The sequence below is a fragment of the Calypte anna genome, chromosome 2 (genome assembly GCF_003957555.1).
Source record: "Calypte anna isolate BGI_N300 chromosome 2, bCalAnn1_v1.p, whole genome shotgun sequence".
NCBI lineage: Eukaryota > Metazoa > Chordata > Aves > Apodiformes > Trochilidae > Calypte > Calypte anna.
This window is the reverse complement of record NC_044245.1, coordinates 116,364,938-116,387,093: the sequence shown is the minus strand read 5'-3', so window position 1 is coordinate 116,387,093 and position 22,156 is coordinate 116,364,938. Positions and strand designations below refer to the sequence as shown.

General features: G+C 37.0%; 1 protein-coding gene across 1 annotated transcript in view; it reads left to right on the top strand.

The window, feature by feature from the left end:
* The window catches only part of ARMC1 (armadillo repeat containing 1), a 31,881-nt gene that overhangs the window by 1,090 nt on the left and 8,635 nt on the right, over positions 1-22,156 (top strand). Inside the window, exons 2-3 of the mRNA XM_030445137.1 lie at positions 1,236-1,436; positions 6,201-6,292. Of these exons, the coding sequence (XP_030300997.1) occupies positions 1,245-1,436; positions 6,201-6,292 (284 nt within the window). The 5' untranslated portion in view covers positions 1,236-1,244. The remainder of the gene's footprint in view (positions 1-1,235; positions 1,437-6,200; positions 6,293-22,156) is intronic.

Sequence of the window (22,156 nt, the reverse complement as noted above, 5' to 3'; positions counted from 1 at the left end):
CCCAGTTGATCTCTTCTGGACTTGTGACAGTCAAGAAAAATAGCCTGGAGACTAATCAGCAGCATATACTTTTTACATTATCACTCTCTTCCCTGAAGAAAGGATCACTGGTGTGGATATTGGCAGCATTCTTTTTTATGAAAATGTCAGAAATTATCATAACCAAAATGCTAATCTATGGTTTGTTGGGTTTGATGAGTATGATTATTTTGTGTTGCTGAAAGGCCTCTCCTCAGTTAGAAAACAATGTAATGTTTGTGCAATGTTATTGGTTTGGGAAACCTTATTAAAAGGATGTGACCATTTACAAGTAAGTGCCTTAAGAAAAGTTGCTTGCATGAGTTGGTGCTGGCAACAGCAAAGCCACAGCTAGCATTTAGTAGTTCCTGAGGCATGTAAGAAGTCTTTTGAAGAAACTTTTTTTTTTTTTGCACTAAGATGTTGTATTTTTTATGAGTAAACTTAGCCTTTTGTAGCTTGTCAAGTAGTCATTCATTATTAAATAACTCTGGAACCTGATACTCTCAAGCTAACATGTGTCTCCTTTGAAACTGATATGGTGGCTTGGACTTCAGCTGGAGCAAGGAATGACTTGCTTGCTTTTTTACTAAGAGGATACTAGTGAAAAGAAACAAACAACTCAAACCCACCCCCTAAAGCCCGTTTTGTCCTTGAGTATGGCATTGCATTGGTTGTTTGATGTATAGATCCAGATTAAAAGAGATTTTCACTGTTCTTGACGCAGTGTTAATATTTTTGCTGACTTTTCTGGCTCATTTTTATGTGAAATTTCATTATTGTTAAAGGTACTTTGAAAAGACACACTTGTGATTTTACATCTTCATAGAGAAGGATGTGTATAGGCTTCTAGGGTGCCTTACTGTGAGCAAATGATGGATTTCTGGGAAGTATTTCTGAGTAGTACAAACAAAACAACCCTAACACAATCCCATAAAGTTTGACTGGTCTGAAATTATATATAGGAAGTAAATAAAAATATTACTAACTAAACCTACCTGTTCTCTGTATCAGAAGTTCTGGATTTCCAGTTTATACATGTAGCAGTGCACATCATTACCAATTCCATCCAAATTCCATGAATCCTAATCTTTGGGGTTTTTTTATACTTTGATACTTACAACAGATCAGTGCCTCTGTACTTTTGTCTTATCTGTGTTTTGATAAATGTTGTGGTATTACTAGTGCAGATTTTTCTTTATTTTTTTTCCAAGCAGGTATTTCATATGCATGGTGCAGGGAAAATGAATTCCACTATGAGTGAGGAACCAGATGCACTTTCAGTAGTTAACCAGCTCCGAGATCTAGCAGCTGACCCATTGAACAGAAGGGCCATTGTTCAGGATCAAGGATGCCTGCCAGGTCTTATTCTGTTTTTGGACCATCCCAACCCTCCAGTTGTTCATTCAGCTTTACTAGTAAGTATTCTGGAGATACCTTTCATTTCCATGGGATGTTTTGTAACTGTAATACATCTTTAATCAAGTAGAAATGTAAAAAATAAATTCTTGATTTATGTTATGTTGGTACTCATTATGCATGTTTAATAAAAAAACTTGTGTATCAGGAAATTGATTAGCTATCATATATTATTGCAGGGTAATTAATGCTTTTTGGAAGCAAATAATTTACTATGCATTTTTTCTGCAGCTATTTCAGGTTTTTGTGGAGGGAGGTAAGAGCCTTTAAATCACTTCCATAAGTTGAAGTTGTGGAGCTTGGTAAATGTGCACAGTGATTTGACACTCATATTATAAAAGCAACTAACTTAAAAAAATCATAGGATAGTTTAGGTTAGAAATTATCTCTGGAGGTGATATAGTCCAACCCCAGGCTTGAATTAAGCATACTCAGATTATGGCTTAGTGGTAACACTTTGATTCTTGAACACTTTGAAGGATGGGGATTCTGTAACCTCTCTGGCACCCTGTGCTGACGTGTGACCACCTTCAGTATTACAAATAAACAAACAAAAGCTTTCATAACCCAAAAATGCCAACTCAGAATCTGTTCGTATCTAATAAATTTTTTCCAGTTTTTCCCATTTTCTTCTTGTTCTAAATCATGAACACTAGGTCCCAATTTCTCATTCTGCATCTAAATTCTAACTTTAAAAAATGTATTTCTTGCTTAGAAACAAAACAAAAGGCTGATTGTCTTGCTAAGGGCAAACAAAAGGCTGATTTTGTTAGAAGTCTAATTCAGTTTCTCTAATAAGATTTGAAGTTACTGAAACTTTGTTATTATTGAATTCTAAACAATGTGAAAGTAAAGAATAAAGATCTCTGACTTGTATATAAAAGAATAAATTTTTATTTATACCATTAAGAACCATCTGTACCACAATTCTGTATTTTTCTTTTTTTTTACTTTCATAGTGGATGTTAGTGGGCTTCTTGGAATTACTTCAGTGTATCTGATACTTGTCTGGATTCAGGGAATGAGGTCCCTTAATCCAGGAGACCTGTGTCCTGCTTGTTGTTTTTTAAGTTAGCTGTGCCATAATATTTTTACCAGACTATAATATTCTCCACAGGAGGAACTTTGAGCTGAGGTTGCAGCTCTTGGCAATAAATTGCATTGGTTTATTTTGCAGTGCAATTTTCTTAAGTTGTGCTCTTAAATAGGATCTTGCTTGGATGTCTCACTTCTGTTCCTTTGTTTCTTTGGGCTGCACAGTCTCTCTGCCTGCACAAGGTTCAGTAATTAGTCTGTGATCATGTTACAAAAATTATCTACATTAAAAGGACTGACTTTGTCAGATTGGTCAGGGCTAATCCAGTGGGGTGGGAATGGGAGGCAGCTGTGATGTTCCCCTTAGCAAGAAACTATGGTTAAAGTGCATTAGGAGTCAGGGTTCAGAGGAGACCAGGCTGTATCTCAGAACCCCTGGCAGCAGGCAGAAATGGATCAGTTTACTGTGGAAACATGCTTTTGTCTGCTACTCCTTGTAGTTCATGAGTTCTTGAACCTCTTAAATCTTGTAGTTTTTAATATCCTTGCTGGTATCTTTTTATTCTTAAATTTTCAATTTGAAAGGTCTTTTTTTTTTTTTCTAGCTATCACTTTGGTCAAAAAGTTACTTTCGTTTGAACAGGAGTTGTTAAATGTAATTATTTTCCATTACATTTCACATAATAAAAGGATGTGCAGCACTGGCTTACAATTTCTTACTGTATTATTCTGCAATTCCCATAGCTGAAATTATGATTTATTTGTATGAATTGCAGTAGTTCTATATTTAACTGTTTTGATATATTGTGGAATCTTTCAGGGAGGGTGTTTTCCTTCCCATATGCAGTTTCAGCTAGGTCTTTTCTTCTGTCCAATCAAGATATGTATTTTTCTGTAGTTTTCTCTAGTTTTGATTCTAGGAATGGCATATTGTTGCATTACATTACACTTCAAATGCTAAAAGTTTTGCAAATTTTAAATAAAAATTAAACTAGAAAGCAAAACTACTTTTTTCTTTTTTAATTTGGACTAAAATTTTCAAAAAGAGGACTCTGAAGTTAAGAAACTACATTAACATTTCAATTCTAAAATATCAAAGGTGTCTTTTTTTATTAAGTGTGACAACTGTGTTCTTTTTATATTCAAGTCCTGTTGATTATGATGAAATTACTTGTGAAATTACTTAGATCTACCATGTTTTGCTGAACAGAGGCTGAGCCAAAGTCCCAAGTAGTCATCTTCCTTGTGGCTTCAGTAGACAACGATTTAATCAGCATAGATTGCCTTACTTTGAAGGTGCTGACCTCTGCATCTCCTGGGGGAGGGGCAGAAGGAATAGGACTTGTGGTGTTTAAAAGGTCAGATCATTTAAGTCGCGCTGGTAACTTTTTCTTTGGTCTTATTTTAGTGGAAGTTACATTTGTGTCTGAAGAGCATGTAACAGATGGAAAAGAGACTACCTACATTTTGATTCAAATAGTAGCTGTGGGGAGAAAGGGTTTTTCTTTGGCCAGCCACATTGATTACTTACTGAGTTGCCTGAACAGAAAGTAGTAAAACTGAGAATTTTTCCACTTGTCTTGCATGGAAGTTGGTAGTTCAGATCTGTCATTCGGATATTTTCTTGTAGCTGGGGAGTAAGTAAATAAATGCATATAAACCATCTATAAACTGCAATTATTGGTACTGGTCCATATCAGAAAATTGCAAAAATCACATTTAGAGTTTATCTTGCCAGGCAGTAGCCAAGCTTTCTTAAAAGGCAGTTCTGAATTTTACCTAATATGTGCTGAAGATGAGTTAAAGAAACCCCAGATAATTAGTTCTCAATCTCTGAAGGGATTTAAGAGCATGTTATTTTTAAAGCAGTTATTGAGCAGCATAGCTATTATATGGCTATATTTAAAGAGTTGGTTCACTTCTAAACCTTGCTATCACAAAACATGTTTTATAACTCATTCTATTCATGTATTACAGGATTTTGCTAGTGCAGTTCTTTTACCTACATCAATAAAACACTGATCAAAGCACAATGTACAGTACACCTTGGGAAAGTCCTAAGAAAACTTTGTCAGCTCTAACGATACAGGGATGAAAAGAAGGACTGACACTTTAACTGGAAGAGTATTATGTTAGGAGGATCATGCAAATACACAGTTGCTGACTTGGATCAGCAATGTGAGGTTGTGCAAGGAGTCTGCCTTTAAAGTCAAGTAAACAAAACTTTGGACAACAAATAACTGTAAATTCCCTGTTTAGGTAACAATAACCTAAGCAGCTTGCTGCTGCTTGGAGTAATTGTGCTTAGAATGGTAAATATTGCAATTAGTCTTCAGAAACTTGTAAATGTGGTAGACTTCTGTCTGTGGACAGTAGAACTTGGTGGTGGTAAGTTTTTCAGTATGGTTGGAGCCTATAGATTTGATTTACATTATACTAGAAGCATAGTGTATTAGATTTCAGATCACATAAATGTTTGTTGAAAGGGACTAATGGAAGTAGTCCACTTCAACTTACAGCTTGAACTGGGACTGTCATCAACACTCAGGTCAGTTGTGGCTTTGTCTCGTTGATTCTGCAGTCCCAACTAGGTCATCTCTTCTGATGCTGAGCTACCTTCATAGTAAAAACATCCTGTAATACCTGGTCTGAACTTCCCAAGCTGCAGTTTGTGGCTGTTCATGTTTGTTATATTGTCTGCTGCTGTATAGGCAAGTTTGGCTTAGTCATCTTTGTAAAGGCTTTTTGAATAGCTGCAGACAGCTATTATATTGTCCCTTAGATTCTCTTAGCTCCTGTAAACAAACCCAGTCATAGAATCATAGAATTGGCTGGGTTGGAAGGGACCTCAGAGATCATCAAGTCCAACCCTCGATCCACTACCGCTGCAGTTACCAGACCATGGCACTGAGTGCCACATCCAGTCTCTTTTTAAATATCTCCAGGGATGGATAATCCACTACTTCCCTGGGCAGCCCATTCCAATGTCTGATCACCCTCTCTGTAAAGAAATTCTTTCTAATGTCCAACCTAAACCTGCCCTGGCACAACTTAAAACCATGCCCTCTTGTCTTGCTGAGAGTTGCCTGGGAAAAGAGACCAACCCCCCCCTGGCTACACCCTCCTTTCAGGGAGTTGTAGGGAGTGATGAGGTCTCCCCTGAGCCTCCTCTTCTCCAGGCTGAACATCCCCAGCTCCCTCAGCCTCTCCTCACAGGGTCTGTGCTCGAGTCCCTTCACCAGCCTGGTTGCCCTCCTTTGGACCTGCTGCAGCACCTCAATCTCCTTCCTAAACTGAGGGGCCCAGAACTGGACACAGTACTCAAGGTGTGGCCTCACCAGGGCTGAGTACAGGGGCAGAATCACTTCCTTGGACCTGCTGGCCATGCTGTTCCTGATCCAGGCCAGGATGCCATTGGCCTTCTTGGCCACCTGGGCACACTGCTGGCTCCTGTTCAGCTTCCTGTCAATCCAAACTCCCAGGTCCCTCTCTGTCTGGCTGCTCTCCAACCACTCTGTCCCTCAACTTTTTCTCCTAGATTAGTTATTCTATGCTTTCTATGTATTTGTAAGAATAAAATAATTTTTCTAATGTTCACAGTAGGTGATGATATTATTTATCTTCTTACTGGAACTCACATTGTGAATGTTTTGCAGATGTGCAATAATAAAAAAGAATGATAATGTCCTGGGCCTATTGCTGATTTGCTGTGGTCCTCTCTCTTTCAGGCTCTGCGCTACCTGGCAGAGTGCCGTGCCAACAGAGAAAAGATGAAAAGTGAATTGGGGATGATGCTCAGCTTGCAGAATGTAATACAAAAGTAAGTTTATGATGGGTTGTTGGATTCAAAGACCATGTAAGCATAACATTCTGATGCAAAGTAAGACTTTTGACTATTAATCTGTGTAATGAATTTTAATACTGCGTTCTTTATTGTTGAATTTAATGGCTGCAAGCAATTAATGCTTTTCACTTTACAGTATAGCCAAGTAATTATTAAGCTACAGTCTATAAGAAATACCCATTTGGAAGTTGCTTGCCAAACAACAGATTTCTTGTCCTGGTTACAGATAACTGATTTTGGCTCTTCCCTTTAGGTGTCTTACAGTCCTTATAATTGCATAAGGGTGCCTTGCACTAGTATATGTAATGAAATTGCTTGACATCTGCCACAGGTAGTCTTTGTCATTTTTGGGAAGTGAAATTCAATAAGCAATGTATGTGATTTGGTGTATTTTTGAAGGTATGTATCTACAGGCAAACATCTTGCAGGTATACAAGAACTTGGTGAGGTTTGTAGTGATCTCTGTCTTTCTGGAATGTGTCAACTGGATTTTTGTCTTTTAAAATTTGTGACTGTTGGGTTTTAATTTCTTAATTGTTGAGTCTTGAATACTGGAAGATGTGTGGCTAAATGCACACTGGAGAAGATGTACGTGTGCGTTTATCAATAGAAATTAATATGATGAACTAAAATTAATCATTTAAGCAACCAACCTCCCAACTTCTTTCAAAGATTAGTTTGTCAGAGCAAAATTTAGTTTACTATCAGGTGATCAAAAGGTGATTATTTTACACGGTTTGATAGCACTGTGGATAACTGCACTTCTCAGATGTGATGGACTGTTCCATGAGGGAGAAGTCACTGTTCTACTGGGATGTATCTCAGATGAGTGTTTAAATCAATTATTTAGAAAACAATAGAAAATAAAATTGTATGTTATAGTTTCTAGTGGAAAGCTTTTGAATTTTTAATATACTGGTTAAATCTCTATCAGTTAGAATCACAGACTGTGAAGTTGGAAGGGACCTGAAAGTCCAGCTCCTGTCCCAATGTAGGGCAACCCAGCAATCACACCATGGGCCTGAGAGTGTCATCCAAATGCTTCTTGACCTCATTCAGTTTTGGTGCTATAACTACTTCCCTGTGGAACCTGTTCCACTGCTTCAATCACCCTCTGGGTGAAAAACTTTTGTGGTTCTATAAATTGTGGTATAAGTTACAAGTTTCTTTTAGAAAAAAAACCCAAAGCTAAACTTTGCTAGTTTCTTCACCACCAGTTTCTGGTGGCATATCTTCTTTTGTATCTATCTATCTGATGCTGCTTATATTGATATGCAGGTGTGGACCTGCAAAATTGGAGGTGAAATTCTGATCTTTTCTCAAGTCCTACACGATATGTGGTCTAAGAAAGATGAAAACTGTTTAAATACTTCATTAGTTCTGCTGGAAGTACCAAGATTATGCATTGCTATGAAGTTCAACATTATGCTTAAATGTTGTCCTGTCATTCAGCAGTTAACCAAAACACATAGATTTAAAATGTATATTTTCCTAGGATGATGAACTAAGTGACTAGAATTCAGGAGTTATGGTGGTTTAGGCCAAGCTGGTATCAACCAGGCTTCCGCTCACCCTTGAATAGTTTTCAAGTTTTCTGAACAGTGTAATAATTTTAACTTTTTAAAGAAAGAGGTGGTTTTAGTACAATGTATGGGGAGAAAACAAAAGTCTTACAGTATTCATATTTTTAAGGACAAGCATAATTAAGGTGAAACGTACAGAAGCCTTGTTACTTTTATAATAATAACTGATCTGTTTAGGTAATAACAGAAGCATGTATTTCAGAAGAGGCTTTAATATAGATTGTGTGTCTATTTGAAGCACCGAGACAGCCTTTAGAAGTTGATGAAAGTAGAATGCTAGTTCATTATCAGTCTCTGCAGCTTACAAATATTACTTGGGAAGCAGCCATAATTAAAATTTTTGTTTAAAATAATTTTATGAAAGCATGGAAACATTTTTTCTACATTTCAATTTCAAGGACTGAAAGAGTGTAGAGTTCAGAAACATGCACAAAAGGAGAGATAAATCAGTAAAAGCTGATCCTGTAGGTGTTCTTTTTTTTTTTTTTTCTTTTTTCTTTTTTGTTTTTTTAAGAAAGCTCTGGCAAGAGTAAGAACATGCATTTGATTTGTATGCTTGTAACATTTGGAAAGTGTGATATCATGAAAATTTCAATACGTAGCATCTTTAAACACAAGACTTTGTCATGTGCATGTCAGGATTTCAGGCTTTAATGTTGACAGGAAATGCTGAAGCTAAGCTTTGTATTGCCTGCAGAAATATGGAGAAAGATGGTAGAAAAGTGCTGAGAAGATAAATATAGAATTATTTTTGTCACAAAAAACCCAATGAAATGGGTTCGTAGGGTTTTGAATTTGTTTTGTTAGAAAGTCTGTAGGGGAGAAAGGGTTCTACTTCAGATTTTCTTTACAAAATGCAGATTCTAGCTTTTAATTTGATTTCAGTTTATCAGAAGGGATTGGTTCTTTGAACTGGAACTGAACATTAATAAATGCTATAATAAATGCTTTAGTCTCAACGACTTCATGCTGTGCATTCCAGTGTACTTTCCAGAATCTGAACAACTAGTTCATTCCTCAATCTAATCTAAAGTATTTTTATTATTTCCACAATGTGCTTTGGGTTTTAGATTATTTTTTGGTGATGTGTTATAAAAATGGAAACAAATTGTAAAAAGATATGAACTTCAGTCAGTAGTCTGCTTTTCCAGTTACTGCACAGCTCTTTCAAGTGAGGCAGAACCCAGTATCTTCTGGACCAGGAGTTGTATCACAGGCTTTTTGCTCCTGACAGGTTAAACACATCCTGTGGTCTCATTCTTTGCCTTTTATCAAAGGTTTTGTAACTGTTATTATTCTCTTTCATTGACTTCTTGATCAACTAAATAATACACAGTGGCTTTCCCTGCTCAAATACTGAGTTATGACAAAATTGTATTCTGCCACTGATGAAGGTGCATGACATCTTTTCAAGCAGTGACATGGAGATAGTGTGTACAGAGGCAAGTTGCAAACTAAGTATTTGTCATATTTCAGATGTAAGATTTTCAGTAGTGGTGAGCTGACAAGAGTCAAGAGTTTGTTTAGAATTCAGTTCTTCTTTGCTTTCAGTTACATACGTTCTGAAATTTTAGGGCTTTTCTCATCACATCAGTGTCTTTTTACAAGCCTTGGATGTCTCTCTGTATTAGAGGCCTCAAGTCCAGGTGTGGAGTTTCTTGTCATGATGTGCCTGGATCTAACCAGTTTAACAGATCTTTAAGTAGTTGATGCCATCAGCTGCAGAATAGTTGTTGTTGGTTTGCTACTTAAAATTTCTTTTAATTAGTACATGCAAGGCACAGGCCAAAACCCTTTTGTTACGAGTAATACACAACCAATGGAAGAAGACTGCAATACTTGTTAACTGGTGAAAATCATTTTGCTGCTTAAAAATAAATGTCTGGGTGACCTGACCCCTTAGTTGATACTACATTTTACCTAAGGAACAGTTGAGAGGTTGTAGATCCACCTTCACAGTGAGTTTCAAGATAGACAAGTACATTTTTTTTCTAACAGAAGAGAGCACATTTCTGGTGTAGATACTGGAGTTTATAAGCTCTAGAGCAGAAATATGAAATACAGCATAAAAATTTGAAGGGAGGGAGATATTTATATGTTTAGGATTTTTTCCAGACAGAACTTGATTTGGAACATGTATGAGTTCTGCAGATACTTTATACTAAAATCTTTAAATGCTTCCCCATTTTCTAGGACATATGATAAGCTGTTCAGGTTTCATGAAGAATTTTAACATGTCTTTCAAATACAAAGAATTCTGTTGCCCTGTTTTGCACTGTCAGGGTTTTTCCTGAGCAGGGGAGATTTCATTTTTGTTCATTCACATCTTGTTTTTAAGTGAAGCTTGATGCAACTATCCATTGTATTAGCTAGGGATGGAAACTGTGTTGGAGAGAAATCAAATCTTTAAAATCCCTACCTGCAGGCTTTTGCTTCTTTTTTTAATGGCTGATACTGTTTTATTGCTATCATAAGATGTTTCACTCTCTTGACAGATAACTGAATAACTCTAAATGTATGTTTAGAAGTGTTTGAGTAAATAGGTGGAAAGGAGAGTAGAAATTCAGGCTTGGTGGGAGAATGATCTTTCATTGTATTCCAGCAGTCATCAGCAGTTATTTAATATTGTAAACCAGTTTCGTTGCTGGCTTTATAAATTGTGTGGAGGACTTAATGTGCCCGCATGGACTCTATAAAATGTTATTAGCAGCTCCTAGAATTAAAATTAATTAGGATTTATAGCCTACAAGGAAAATACTAATTTGTGTTCAGAGTGAAAGTGACTTTTGATGGACAGTAAAGGTCAAAGTTCATAATTTTTTATAATTTTATAAGCAGCATAATGGTACTGCTTAAGTATAATGTATCTAAAAAAAAACCCAAGAAACTAAACAAAACTGATGAACAGTCAATACACTAAATAGCTCCTATTATGGAACAGCAAATTACTGAGAGTAAAATTCCAATTACTTAGCTAAAAGAGCTTCTCAAGATAGTCTCCCTTTGCCAGGGTGTCAGATTTAACAAGCTGAACTAAATCCAGTGCATTAATCAGCTCTTCCAATTTATTACTCGCCTAAGAAGATTAGGGCAATTAATATGTGTTTAATTAGAGTCCCTTGCAGATCTGGTAAAATACATGCAGTCTATAATTGCTGACTTCTTTCTCAATTTTAATTTTTGGTAGTTTTAATTACCTATACTTTTTGAAGATTTAATTATGTGTTGAAACTAGCAAAGTTTAAATTTATATTGCCTGGCCAAAAAACAAAAGCCAAGTGTTTCAGGTAGTACTTATTAAAATTAAAATAGTAGGGATATAGTATCACTACAGTTTTATTTTATTTTGTTACATACTACATTTTCTGTGAGAAAGAAGTGGTTAGATGATAGCAGGGCAAAGGCTATGTATTAATTAGCAGGAAAGCAAACTACATATTTACAGGGATGTCTGATGATGAAGGGAATATTTCAGTATCATAACTGGCTTCAAGATAATACCTTGATAAATAATAGCTAAAATTTTTTTAGATTTCACACTTACTGCATTTTTACTCTTACTGATCAGAATATTTAAATTCTGCTCTGCAAAAGAGAAGGAAATAGCTTTTACAGACTGTAGAGGATTTATTTTTCTATACCTGAATCACTTGACGATGTTATTTTTGCAGTACTTGGTATGTGGAGTTTTTTAACACATAAAAATTCAGAAATAGTTGAGATTGGGTAACGGGAAGCATGATTCTATTGCATGGTTATCTTTGGACTCTACCACAGTTGTGACTCTGTACTGTCAAGTCGTGTCTTCCAGTGTCTTAAATATTCCTTTGAGCAGGAGGTTCCATCCAAAATTATTTACAAATTACAGTGTATAACCTGCAACAAGAGTAATACAGATATCTCTCTCTATTTCCTGGCCTTTCCTTTTCTATTATTTTTCCAAGCCTCTGTGTTTTACCCACTTTGTAACCTTTTGTCTGTTAGTAAAGTGCTTCTAGAAAATCACACTCGTGGTCACTGATGCAGCTCTTTGGACTGTGGGGCTCCAGTCTATTCAGTGCTGTCGCAATATGGTTGTAAACAATATGGTCACAGCAAGAAGACATCTGCAGGGTGTTTTATTCAGCATTCTTAAGCAAAGTGGCTTAATGCCCCTAATTTCTTTAAGGAATGTTTTTATTGTATATTTTGTTAATCTGGCAAGTTTCAGAAATAGATTGGGTTTTGAAGTTATTTTTGAAAAAGCATCCTCTGCTGAAAAAAAAAAAAGAAACAAAAAGAAGCCCCCCCAAACAAAACAAATAAATATTAGTTTATGAAGGAGGCATCACTATCCTCTTCCTATATACTATGTTACTTGTTTTAAGTGGCCTGATGCTCCTTTTGTGTGTCAAACAGCTTCCTGGTATTTGGCAGAGATAGATGGGTAGATGGATATAGGAAGGAGTGGAGGGGTAGTGGTGAGGATGGGTTCTGTGATATGGGCTACCTGCATCACTAAGTCATGTAATCAGTAAAAGTTCTTGCTCTTTTTGCTTGCGGGTCATGGCAAACTAACAAGAGTTCAGACTTTCTCACAGTTTATCAATATTTAAAAAATGTTTCAAGACCTTTTTTTATGTTCCTGAAGTATATTTAGTCCTACAAAGGACATATGATGTCCTTAACAGAGGTGCAGGCACAGGGACAAATGGTAACAATGTATAGAATGCAAAAAGCATGAAGTAGTGAAATGGTGTAAAACCCTACTTTTGCAGTATTGGTGTTAACCTGGACTTCAGTCATGATGTAATGGGCTTTCTGGGAGAATCCTATGGTTTTTGCAAGATAAGAAAATGAGCTTTAAAGGTTTTGAAAGATGGCTCATTTGTAATAGTCCAAGACATCGCTGCCTATAGTTGTAATGTAACTAGTAATTTAAATGTTGAATATTACTTTGGATTTATATTTTGCAGGGGTTAATAGAAACTAGCCACCAGATAAACAACTACTCTAAAGGTTTTTTATGAGAGGTGCAATTAAGAATGATTTTACTGGTTTTGGTAGTGTGTGTAGAAATGGTCAGTGAGAAAAATCTGACAGCATGGCCCAAAGGAAAAGTCTGTCCTGTGCCCTACAAGAAGTGTTCATTGTTCTCTTGATGTATTTTGGGTGTTCTGTTGGTTTGGATTTTTGTATCTCGGTACCTCTCTGTAGTTAAAAGAAGTGTTACAAAGTCATGGTTTCTTCCTGCATGCATCTTCCTTGCTTAGAGAGCTCTGCACATTCACTGCTGTTTCTGTACTCAACAGTTTAGGCAGTTGTCAAGCTCTGGGTTTGGCTTTTGTGTGTTTGTATTGTTATTTTTTTCACTGTCATGTGTAATGCCTATAACAATGTTTTTGACTGCAATCAGAAATACAGTTTCACTTTTTTTATTTCCAAGCTACTACTGTTACCTTTTAATATTCCACTTGGTGTCTGGCATCTGTATCCGGGCTGTTGATTGGTCTTTTCATCCTCTGTCTGTCTCAGTTTAATCTGGCTACTATACATCCATAAGTTTTTAGTATACTGGTTTGGTACAAAACTAGTTTAATAGACTAGCTTTTATTAGATTAGTTCTATGTGTTTGCATGTTTCAATGTGCAAAAGGGAAATGCATTAAAATATTTCTGATTAAAGTCTTCTGTAGCAGTTTCCAAATGGAGCAGCTGTTATTTCAGAAGAAAGTGAATTTTACTCAGGAACAACTTATGCAAAGTTAATACATTCTTCTGAATTAGTTGTATTTTTATTCAGGAATGTGTTTTTATACTTTGTGGTTTTGCAGTACATGATAGAGTATCTTTTTTTGCAAGATTTCCATTGAATTTAGCAGGTAGGAAGTCCTCTGTAATAACTTGGAACAAACTAAAATTATTAGTGTATTCTGTAATTACAATGTACTTCGTAAGTTCACACAATTTTTTGAAGCCTTGGTGCATGCTTCAGCCTGTTTTGCATGACTGCTGTCCCTTTGACTATCAGTGAAGCTGCATATACTTGCTTGCTTTAAAAAAACCTAAATCCATTGGCAACAAATGAGTAGTTCAAGAGTATGAAAACAAGATGTTTAAACAGTTGTTGTTTTCCAAGTTACCTACTTCAAGTCTCTGCTGAGTAGATTAATACTAACTATATTAGCAAATAAGTCAAATACAAAGCTTACACACAGACTAAGACAACTTTTTTTTTCCCTCTTATGCAGGCTGCTGCTGTAGTATAAGTTTTATTCACAGAGGTGTTGGGGTTTTTTGTTTGTTGGCTTATTTTTAGGGAAGCCCTTTTTAAATTACTTTCTCCAGTAGGTTTCAGGAAGGAAATAATCAGATGAAACTTGCTTCTCAAAATTAAACTGTTGGAGTTCTTTTAAGTTAAAAAATGGTTTTCCAGATAAATATATACTATTATCCTATGTTATTATATGATATACTTAATGCTATGAGCATGCTGGCAATACAAGTGATATTTGGCTACCTTCATGATGTTCCTTCAGTGTTTCACTACAGAGCCTAAGTCCAGGACTACCTATGCTTGTACTTGGTTGCTACAGTATTACGTGTGGGAAAGGCTGGTTTCTTAATGCCAGTATTTGATATCTTCATTAGAAAGGACCAGAAGGAGTTTGGTACTGTTGAACATTTTTTTTTTTTTTTTAACCCTGATGCAATTTGTTGAAGTTATATAATAAACATGATTTCTGCCATATAAATCAATGAAATTATTAATGTTCATTAGCAGGCAAGATGTTGGAAATGGCTACTGTGAAATTCCACATGAAGTTTGTGTCTGTTATGCAGACTCTTGCCTAGCAAATGCTATTCTGAAGCTTTTAGATTTTGTTGAGTAACAGGCCTTGATTATTAATTTTTCTTTTTTTTGAGTTGGAGAATATGTCCATATGGTAGATACTGAGCTGTGGAAGATCAAGAGTTGATCTTCCATTTAGCATATAAATAGCAAGAGTTAAACAAAATTGGATGAATAGCTGGGTTAAACATATGGCATATGTTCAAATCTGTTATCCCATTCTTGAAAGTTCATTCTCTTCTTGTCATCAGAGGACAATAGAATGAATCAGGGAAATGTTCTAAGCATGGGTAATTACTCAGTTTGCTAAATGTGTAAGATTAGATCACAGTAACCAGTTTCACAGCAGTTAATGGGATTGCACCGTGATGTTACTCAGATTTCCAACTAATATTTAATATTTAGCATTTGGGGTTTTTTGTTGTTGTTTTTTAGCAGTCTTTAGAACATCCCAGCATTTACATGGGGTTTCTCTAAATTTCCATGGTCAGCAGTGATATGACCTACATAAATCTGAATGGGGCACTGGGAAATCCAATCCTGACTTCCAGTTTCACTGAGGTATCTTGTTTAGTACAAAATCAGCTTCAAGACATCAGATGTCCTTCCTCTGTTCCAGACTTTACTTAGTTTAGTGTTTCCTGGTCAAATTGTCACAGCTAGTAGTATGAGGAGAGTCTGGAAGACTTGCAGAGTCTTGCAGGTCTAGAAAGCATTCTCGGAAAGTCTAGGAAAGACCTTCCCTTGTTTCCTTGCCTTGTGACAGCTACGGAGTGAATAGAGGTGATGTGTAGCTACCACATGGTTGATACCATTGGAGTGCAGTCATGTAACACAACTGCATCCAGGCTGTGCATAGGTTCATCGAGTGCTCCAGCTGCTTGAGTTTGGAGATTCACAGTGCTGCAGCTCCATGTCATTTCCAACTTTCCCAGGCCTACATGTTTTATTGGGTTTCTTCACCATTTTATGCCTATGAATTATTTCCCCTAATGTTAACCCACTACTACACTTGATGTAGTTGGCCAGTGTAAGTATCCTGCTGTCTGTGTTCTTGAGGATTTTTACTTCTGTCTTTTAAGAAAGCAGGTGGCGATCCTTTCTTTTTTAGCTTCTGTATAATGTTTTCTGGTCTTTTTTTCCTGGTGTTTTGGGGCCAGAGGGAATTGAGCTGTACTGTAATGGGTAGCATTGTAATAGCACTGTACTGGGATTGTAGGAAAGTGTCCATTGAAGTGATGCAGTTTTGTCATTTTCAAATAGCTTGCCTGTTGCTCAGATGTGTCAGGAGAGCAACTATGTGCTTGTGAGCTCACCATATCATGGGATGCACTAAAAGCTCACAAGAAAGAGCAGCATTCTTAAGAGATAAGAAAGAGTCTTGCCCTGGCACTGGAGCAGAAAAGCCATAAAAACAGCCAGATCAGATAACTGTCTTGAAACAGATTGCTTTTCCTCTAATACCATGCTCTTTCTTTAGGCTTGTCATTCATGCTCAAAGTTTTCATCAAAGCCACGTCAATCACAGTGCCTCACTTCTAGAATCAAGGATCAGAGATTTCCCCACACCCCCCTCTTACAGAGTGTAGCAATTCTTTGAAGCTTACTGCTCCCTTTAGTTACTGTTAGAGATTGTTTCTGTCTTTAAAGACAGAATGAATGAGCTCTGAAAGAAATTGAACACTTGGAAGCAAATACATTGGTTGTCTTAAGGCATAGTTGACACCAATATTAATGTCTTAGACATTTTAACGATAGTTAAATCAAATTATAAATCTCTACCAAGTATTTGCTTTTGTTTCTAATACAGCTGCATTTGTCCAATAATAATTATAATTCATGCCAATCCATTAAATTATTTGTGCTTTTTTGTGTCATATAGGATACTATGGTTCTTGCAATGAATGAGGTTCATAAAGGAAGTGAAATGGTGGTTGAAAATACCATGTAGGAACCTAGGGAAAAATACTGGTTCTGCCTTACAGAGGCCAAACTTTCATGTTTGAAAATAATTAGGATCAAGTGAAAATACCTCATTTATGTGATTGCAAAATTGTTGTGTTTTTTGTTTTTTTTTTTTTTTTTTCATGGGTCATTCTAGAAATGGAGCTTCTCAAACTAATATATTTTGAAGAAAAAATGATGCATTCAGTCTTTTGTTACATTCACTGACTTGCTTAAGTCTTATTACAGAAAAATCAGTTAAATCTGAGAGTTGTTTTTACTTCAATTTACAAGTAAGTTATTTAGTATGGGATTCATCTGGGGCCTTGCCAAATATCAGTCTTAGCTTGGATGGCAAAGACACTTTTATTCTTCTACCGCTCAATTTTTATCAGACTTGAATTATTTGGGTTTGTTTGGGTTGTGGGATTTTTTTGTTTGTTTGTTTGGGGTTTTTTTGTTTTGTTTTTTTGGTTTGGTGGTTATTGTTTTTTAAAGATCTGCTCTTTAAGATACCATTTTTCTATTAGTATACAAACTCCTTGGGATGTCAGCACAGGAAATTTTGCCTGATGTGACTTTAAAATGTTGAGATCTATTACTTTAGGTTTTTTGGTTGGGTTAATCTTTACCATTGTTAGCTTTACTTGCTTTTACAGACCAGCTTTTAATGCTCATTTTTCAGTGTGCTGGTTTCCTGAGTGCTCATGAGCAAGAGCACAGTGAGTCATACAACACGTCTGCCTTCTCTGCTGGGCTGTAACATAACCTTTTCCCAGGAGATGTAAGGCTCTATGCCATGCCCCCTCCCTTATGGGGCCATGCATACTGAAAATATATACAGTACAGACACTCTGTATGTGAAAGTGTATAGGTGGTGTCCTGCAAATGTACTGTTCTTGTATGTCCTTTTCCTGGCTTGGATCTTAACAGAGTTTCAAGGGGGAAGCTGTTCTGTAACTCTGTAAGTCTTATGTCTAGTCCTATTCTCAGAGAAGTTTCTCAGCTTTGGTTAGGGAATGTAGCTCTTCTCTATGTCTCCTGAGGTGTGATGCCCACTTCTAAAGCTAAAAATTAAGAATGTCTGCCTTATTCCTGGGTAACTCTGGGGGAAAAGGTCCATTGGTCTCTAGATTACAAATTGAATACTCTTGTACTGCTAGGAGGGGGTAAAACTGTAAACTCCTGAATGAGCCTATATTGACTCACTATAAAAAATGCCTATATTGGCATTTTTATCTGTATTGTGAATTGACTGGAGTTTAAAAGTTTTCTTTAGTATTCATGTGATCTCATTTTTTTTCTATACTCAATTTACTGAATACATTTGTTGTCCTAAGTAAAATATTTTCACAAGTATTATAGATTGATGGAGAAAACTTGGAGCAGTATTTTCTTAAAATCAAGGTCATATCTGAACCTGTCAATTACTGGATTTTTAAATTTTCTATTAGAAGGTTCTAAATTTTGTTGAGAAGGTGCAGTAAGCTCAATAACTTTCCTGACTGTGGCTAGTAAGATCATGCTATAAGTGAAGGTGAAAACACTTGAAATACAGAAATTTGTTTATTGACTTTGAGAAAGAAGCCTCCCCTTTTCCATCCAGTTCTGCCTTTAGTTCATGATGCCTTAAGATAAAACAATTCAGGGCAGAGAAGTGAACAGTAAGTCTATATATGGGAACAGGAAATTTATAAAATGAAAATAAAATTACACAGCTGCTCAGCTGCTTATATTTTTTTGGAAAACACTATGTAAGAAAAATACTTGACAGGAAACTTAAATGGTTTTGCTTTATTTAAATAAAACCCTAACTTATAAAATGCTCTTAACCTGAAAAAATAGACATCCACAAATAGATGAAAATGAACATGCTGCATGTAGGTTGCTGCTCTAATTTATTTAAGACTTACAAATTTCTAATATGTGCTCACAGACTCACAGAATGGATGAGGTTGGAAAGGTCCTCTTGAGGTCATCTGGTCCAGCCCCTCTCCTCAGGCAGGGTCACCCTAAACCACATTGCCCACGACCATGTCCAGGTGGCCTTTGAATATCTTCAAGGATGAAAACTTCACAGCCTCTTGGAGGCAAACGTTGGCAATGTTTGGTCACCCTCACAGTGCAAAGCTGTCTCCTGATCCTCAGAGACAACCACCTGGGTTTCAGTTTGTGCCCAGTGCCTCTGGTCCTGTCACTGGGCACCACTAGGAAAAGCCTGGCTCCATCTTCTTTGCACCTTCCCTTCAGGTATCCTATACATTGATGTGATGCCCCCCCTAAGCCTTCTCATCTCCAGGCTAAACAGCACCAGCTCTCTGTCTTTCCTCCTCAGCCCCCTAATCATCATCCTAACCTTTCTTTGGACTCTCTCCATCATACCCATCTCTGGAGAGCAGAGGCATGTGCACTGCACTCCAGGTGTGGCCTGACCTAGAGTGCTGAATAAAGGAGCAGGATCCTCTTCCTTCACCTGCTGGCAGTGCCTCTCCTAATTCAGCACAGGCTATCATTAGACTTCTTTGCTGCCAGGGAGTGCTGCTGGCTAATAATTGACCTTCATGTCCACCAGGACCCCCAGGACCTTCTCTACTAAGCTGCTTTCCAGCTGCCATTTGGCTGTCACTCTGTGCTGGTGCCTGGGATTTTGCCTCCCTAGGGACTGGGCTTTGCATTTCTCAGTGTTGAACTTCACCAGCTTGGGATGTCCCTCTCGTGGTAACATGACCTTCAGCCACTCCTTCCTGTTTTGTGTCATCTTCAGATTTGATGAGGGTCCACTCTGCCACACCATCCAGATAGTTAATAAATACACTGAACCAGACTGGGCCCAGTGTCAGCCTATGGAGTACACTGTTAAGATATCCCCCTTGAACCACGTCTCATCTCTCTGATCACCACCTTCTGGGCCTGGCCATCCTTTCTATGCTTTCAGTCTACCTTTCTGTGTGCTCCCTCAGCTTCTCTATGGGGATTGTATAGGAGGCAATGTCACAAGACAGTATGGATTGCTCTCCCTTCAGCTATGAAGTGTGGAATGCTACCAGTGTGGTCAGGCATGTGTTCCTCTTTGTTGAATCCATGCTCACTCTTCCTGGGTAACCTTGTTCTCCATGTGGCTGGAGGAAATGATTTCCAGATTTGTTCTGTCACCTTCCCAGGGGTTGGGGTGGTTGTTCAAAAGTTATCAGGAGCTTTGAAATTTCATTAATGGGTAATTAACTTATTGTGGGTAATGGACAAACTGAGCAAGTACAACCAAAAGTAGTAAGCAGCAGTACAAGAGAACATTCTGAAATTAAATTACACAAATCTTTTGATAGAATTTGGGATGTAATTGAATCTGTGGTAAAAAAAGGTAATCTCTTTAATTTGAAAACCTCCTGTCTCTAGGCTATAAACTCAGTAGCAACACTCTAGTTGAATGCTGTTACAGTATGTTATCTGTTTTGCTAACATGGGTGAAGATCACAGTGTTGGCTATTAAGAAAATGCACATAGCTTCTGTGCTTTTGCATAGGGTCTGCTGTACCCTGACCAAGGATATGGCTTCATCTGTTCTCTCTGATATAGCAGTTTGTATGTAATGTACATATATGTATATGTACATATATTTTTATCTTAAAATATATATATAGCTTTAAAAAGGATAAGCTAGTCTTGTACACATGAACACACATGAAAAACATTCCTGTGTGTATATGTGAGTATATATATGTGTATGTGTATATATATTTTTTATTAATGTATTTATAACTTGGTTTTCTCTAATGGGAAAATTCACTGTATTGGTCTTTCTCAGCCTTTGTGCTTTTTCTAAAGGAAAAAACATAACTCTCTGTGTTACCTTTATGTAGGTGCAGCTATGCTAAATGGTTTCTCAGAGCCCTTCTATTATCACTTTGCTCTGTGTATTCTTAAATCACATGATGGCTCTGCAGCCGTAATGCTGCTTACACATTCCTTCCAAGTATGCATACTCAACCCACATAACATACACCTTTGGAGTTGTTCTGTGTCCTTTAAATTTTAGCTAAACTTTAAAAGGTGTCTTGTTAATAAAACCTCTCTGCTACTTGGACCACGTTTACAATGCTATTTTTAATTGTGAAGAAAATGAGATATTTCTTGCATCCTTTTCTGATAGATACAGCACATGTCACTTGGATTCTGTGTTCATAGTACTTATACAGCCAGCCTTGGGTGAACATAATGGAAGGACAGGCAGCAATCTAGGATGACAGCAATTCAAGAAGACAGTAAAAATTAAAGATTTGGTTTTCTGACAGGCATCTTCTGAATCTTGCTGAAGTAATGTAAGATGTTACTGCCTCTGAAAGAGATGGTAACCAGCTCTTACCAACTGTTACTTTGCTCTGCCTAGAGACTCCCATTTCAATAGCAGGGTAGCAAAACACTTATCACAGAATCATAGAGCAGCCCAGGTTGGAAGGGACCTTGAAGGATCATCTGTTCCAATTTTTCCTGTGAAAGGGAACCAAGGTGAGAGTATTTAGCATTGCATTCCAATTGTGTCTTGAAAACCATTAAGGAATCGAGGCACTCTGCCACCTCCATGAGGAGTTTGTTCCAGTGACTGAGTGTTCTCAAACAGTCTCTAACTGTAAAATGAATTTACAGTAGATAAATTCTGGATGTTAAGTGGTAGAAAAATGATCAAGTGTTCCCTTCTGCTTTCGATGTTGGCAGGAAGCTGGGTTGGACAGAGCAGTGATATCTGAAACTCTTGACATGCAGGTGCTGGAAGGGCCTATGTAAGTGCCCTCAGAACCCTCTGAAGGTTGTGGGTTTTTTCTCATTTCAGGCAACAAAACCACAACCTCTTGTTATCTTTACTTTTAAAAGCAAATTCCACAATTCTGCTGTTTTAATTTTGCATGATGTTTAGTTGTATTCATCTTTGTGTTACCAATACAGTGTATAAGGAAATGGTCAGCATTGAATGTCACCTTGGTTTTACAATAAAGAGGGTTTACTATACTCACTTCCAGATAGATTTTTGTTTTTTCTTAAAGATCACAGATTCATTATAGAATCATCAAATACTTTGAGTTGGAAGGGACCTTTAAAGGTTTAGTCCAACCCCCATGCATTGAGCAGGGGGATCTTCAACAAGATCAGGTTGCTCAAAGCCCAGTCCAACCTGACCTTACATGTTTCCAGGAATGGAGCTTCTACCACCTCCCTGGGCAGCCTGCAACAGTGTTTCACCACCCTCACAATAATAAAAAAAATCCTCCTTATATGTCATCTGATATTAAGTTTTCTGGTCTTTTTATAGATGCTGTATAAATTACTTCAGTGAAAGAATAACTGATGCAAAACTTGTATTTACTCATTTTACCAGTAGACTAAAAAGTGTGGAAAGCTTTGTGTGGAATTTTATGTATCTTTGGTTTAACCGAGTTGCTGGAAGTGTAGTATTGCATTACTAGAGACTAAAACTGGCTTAAATATTATT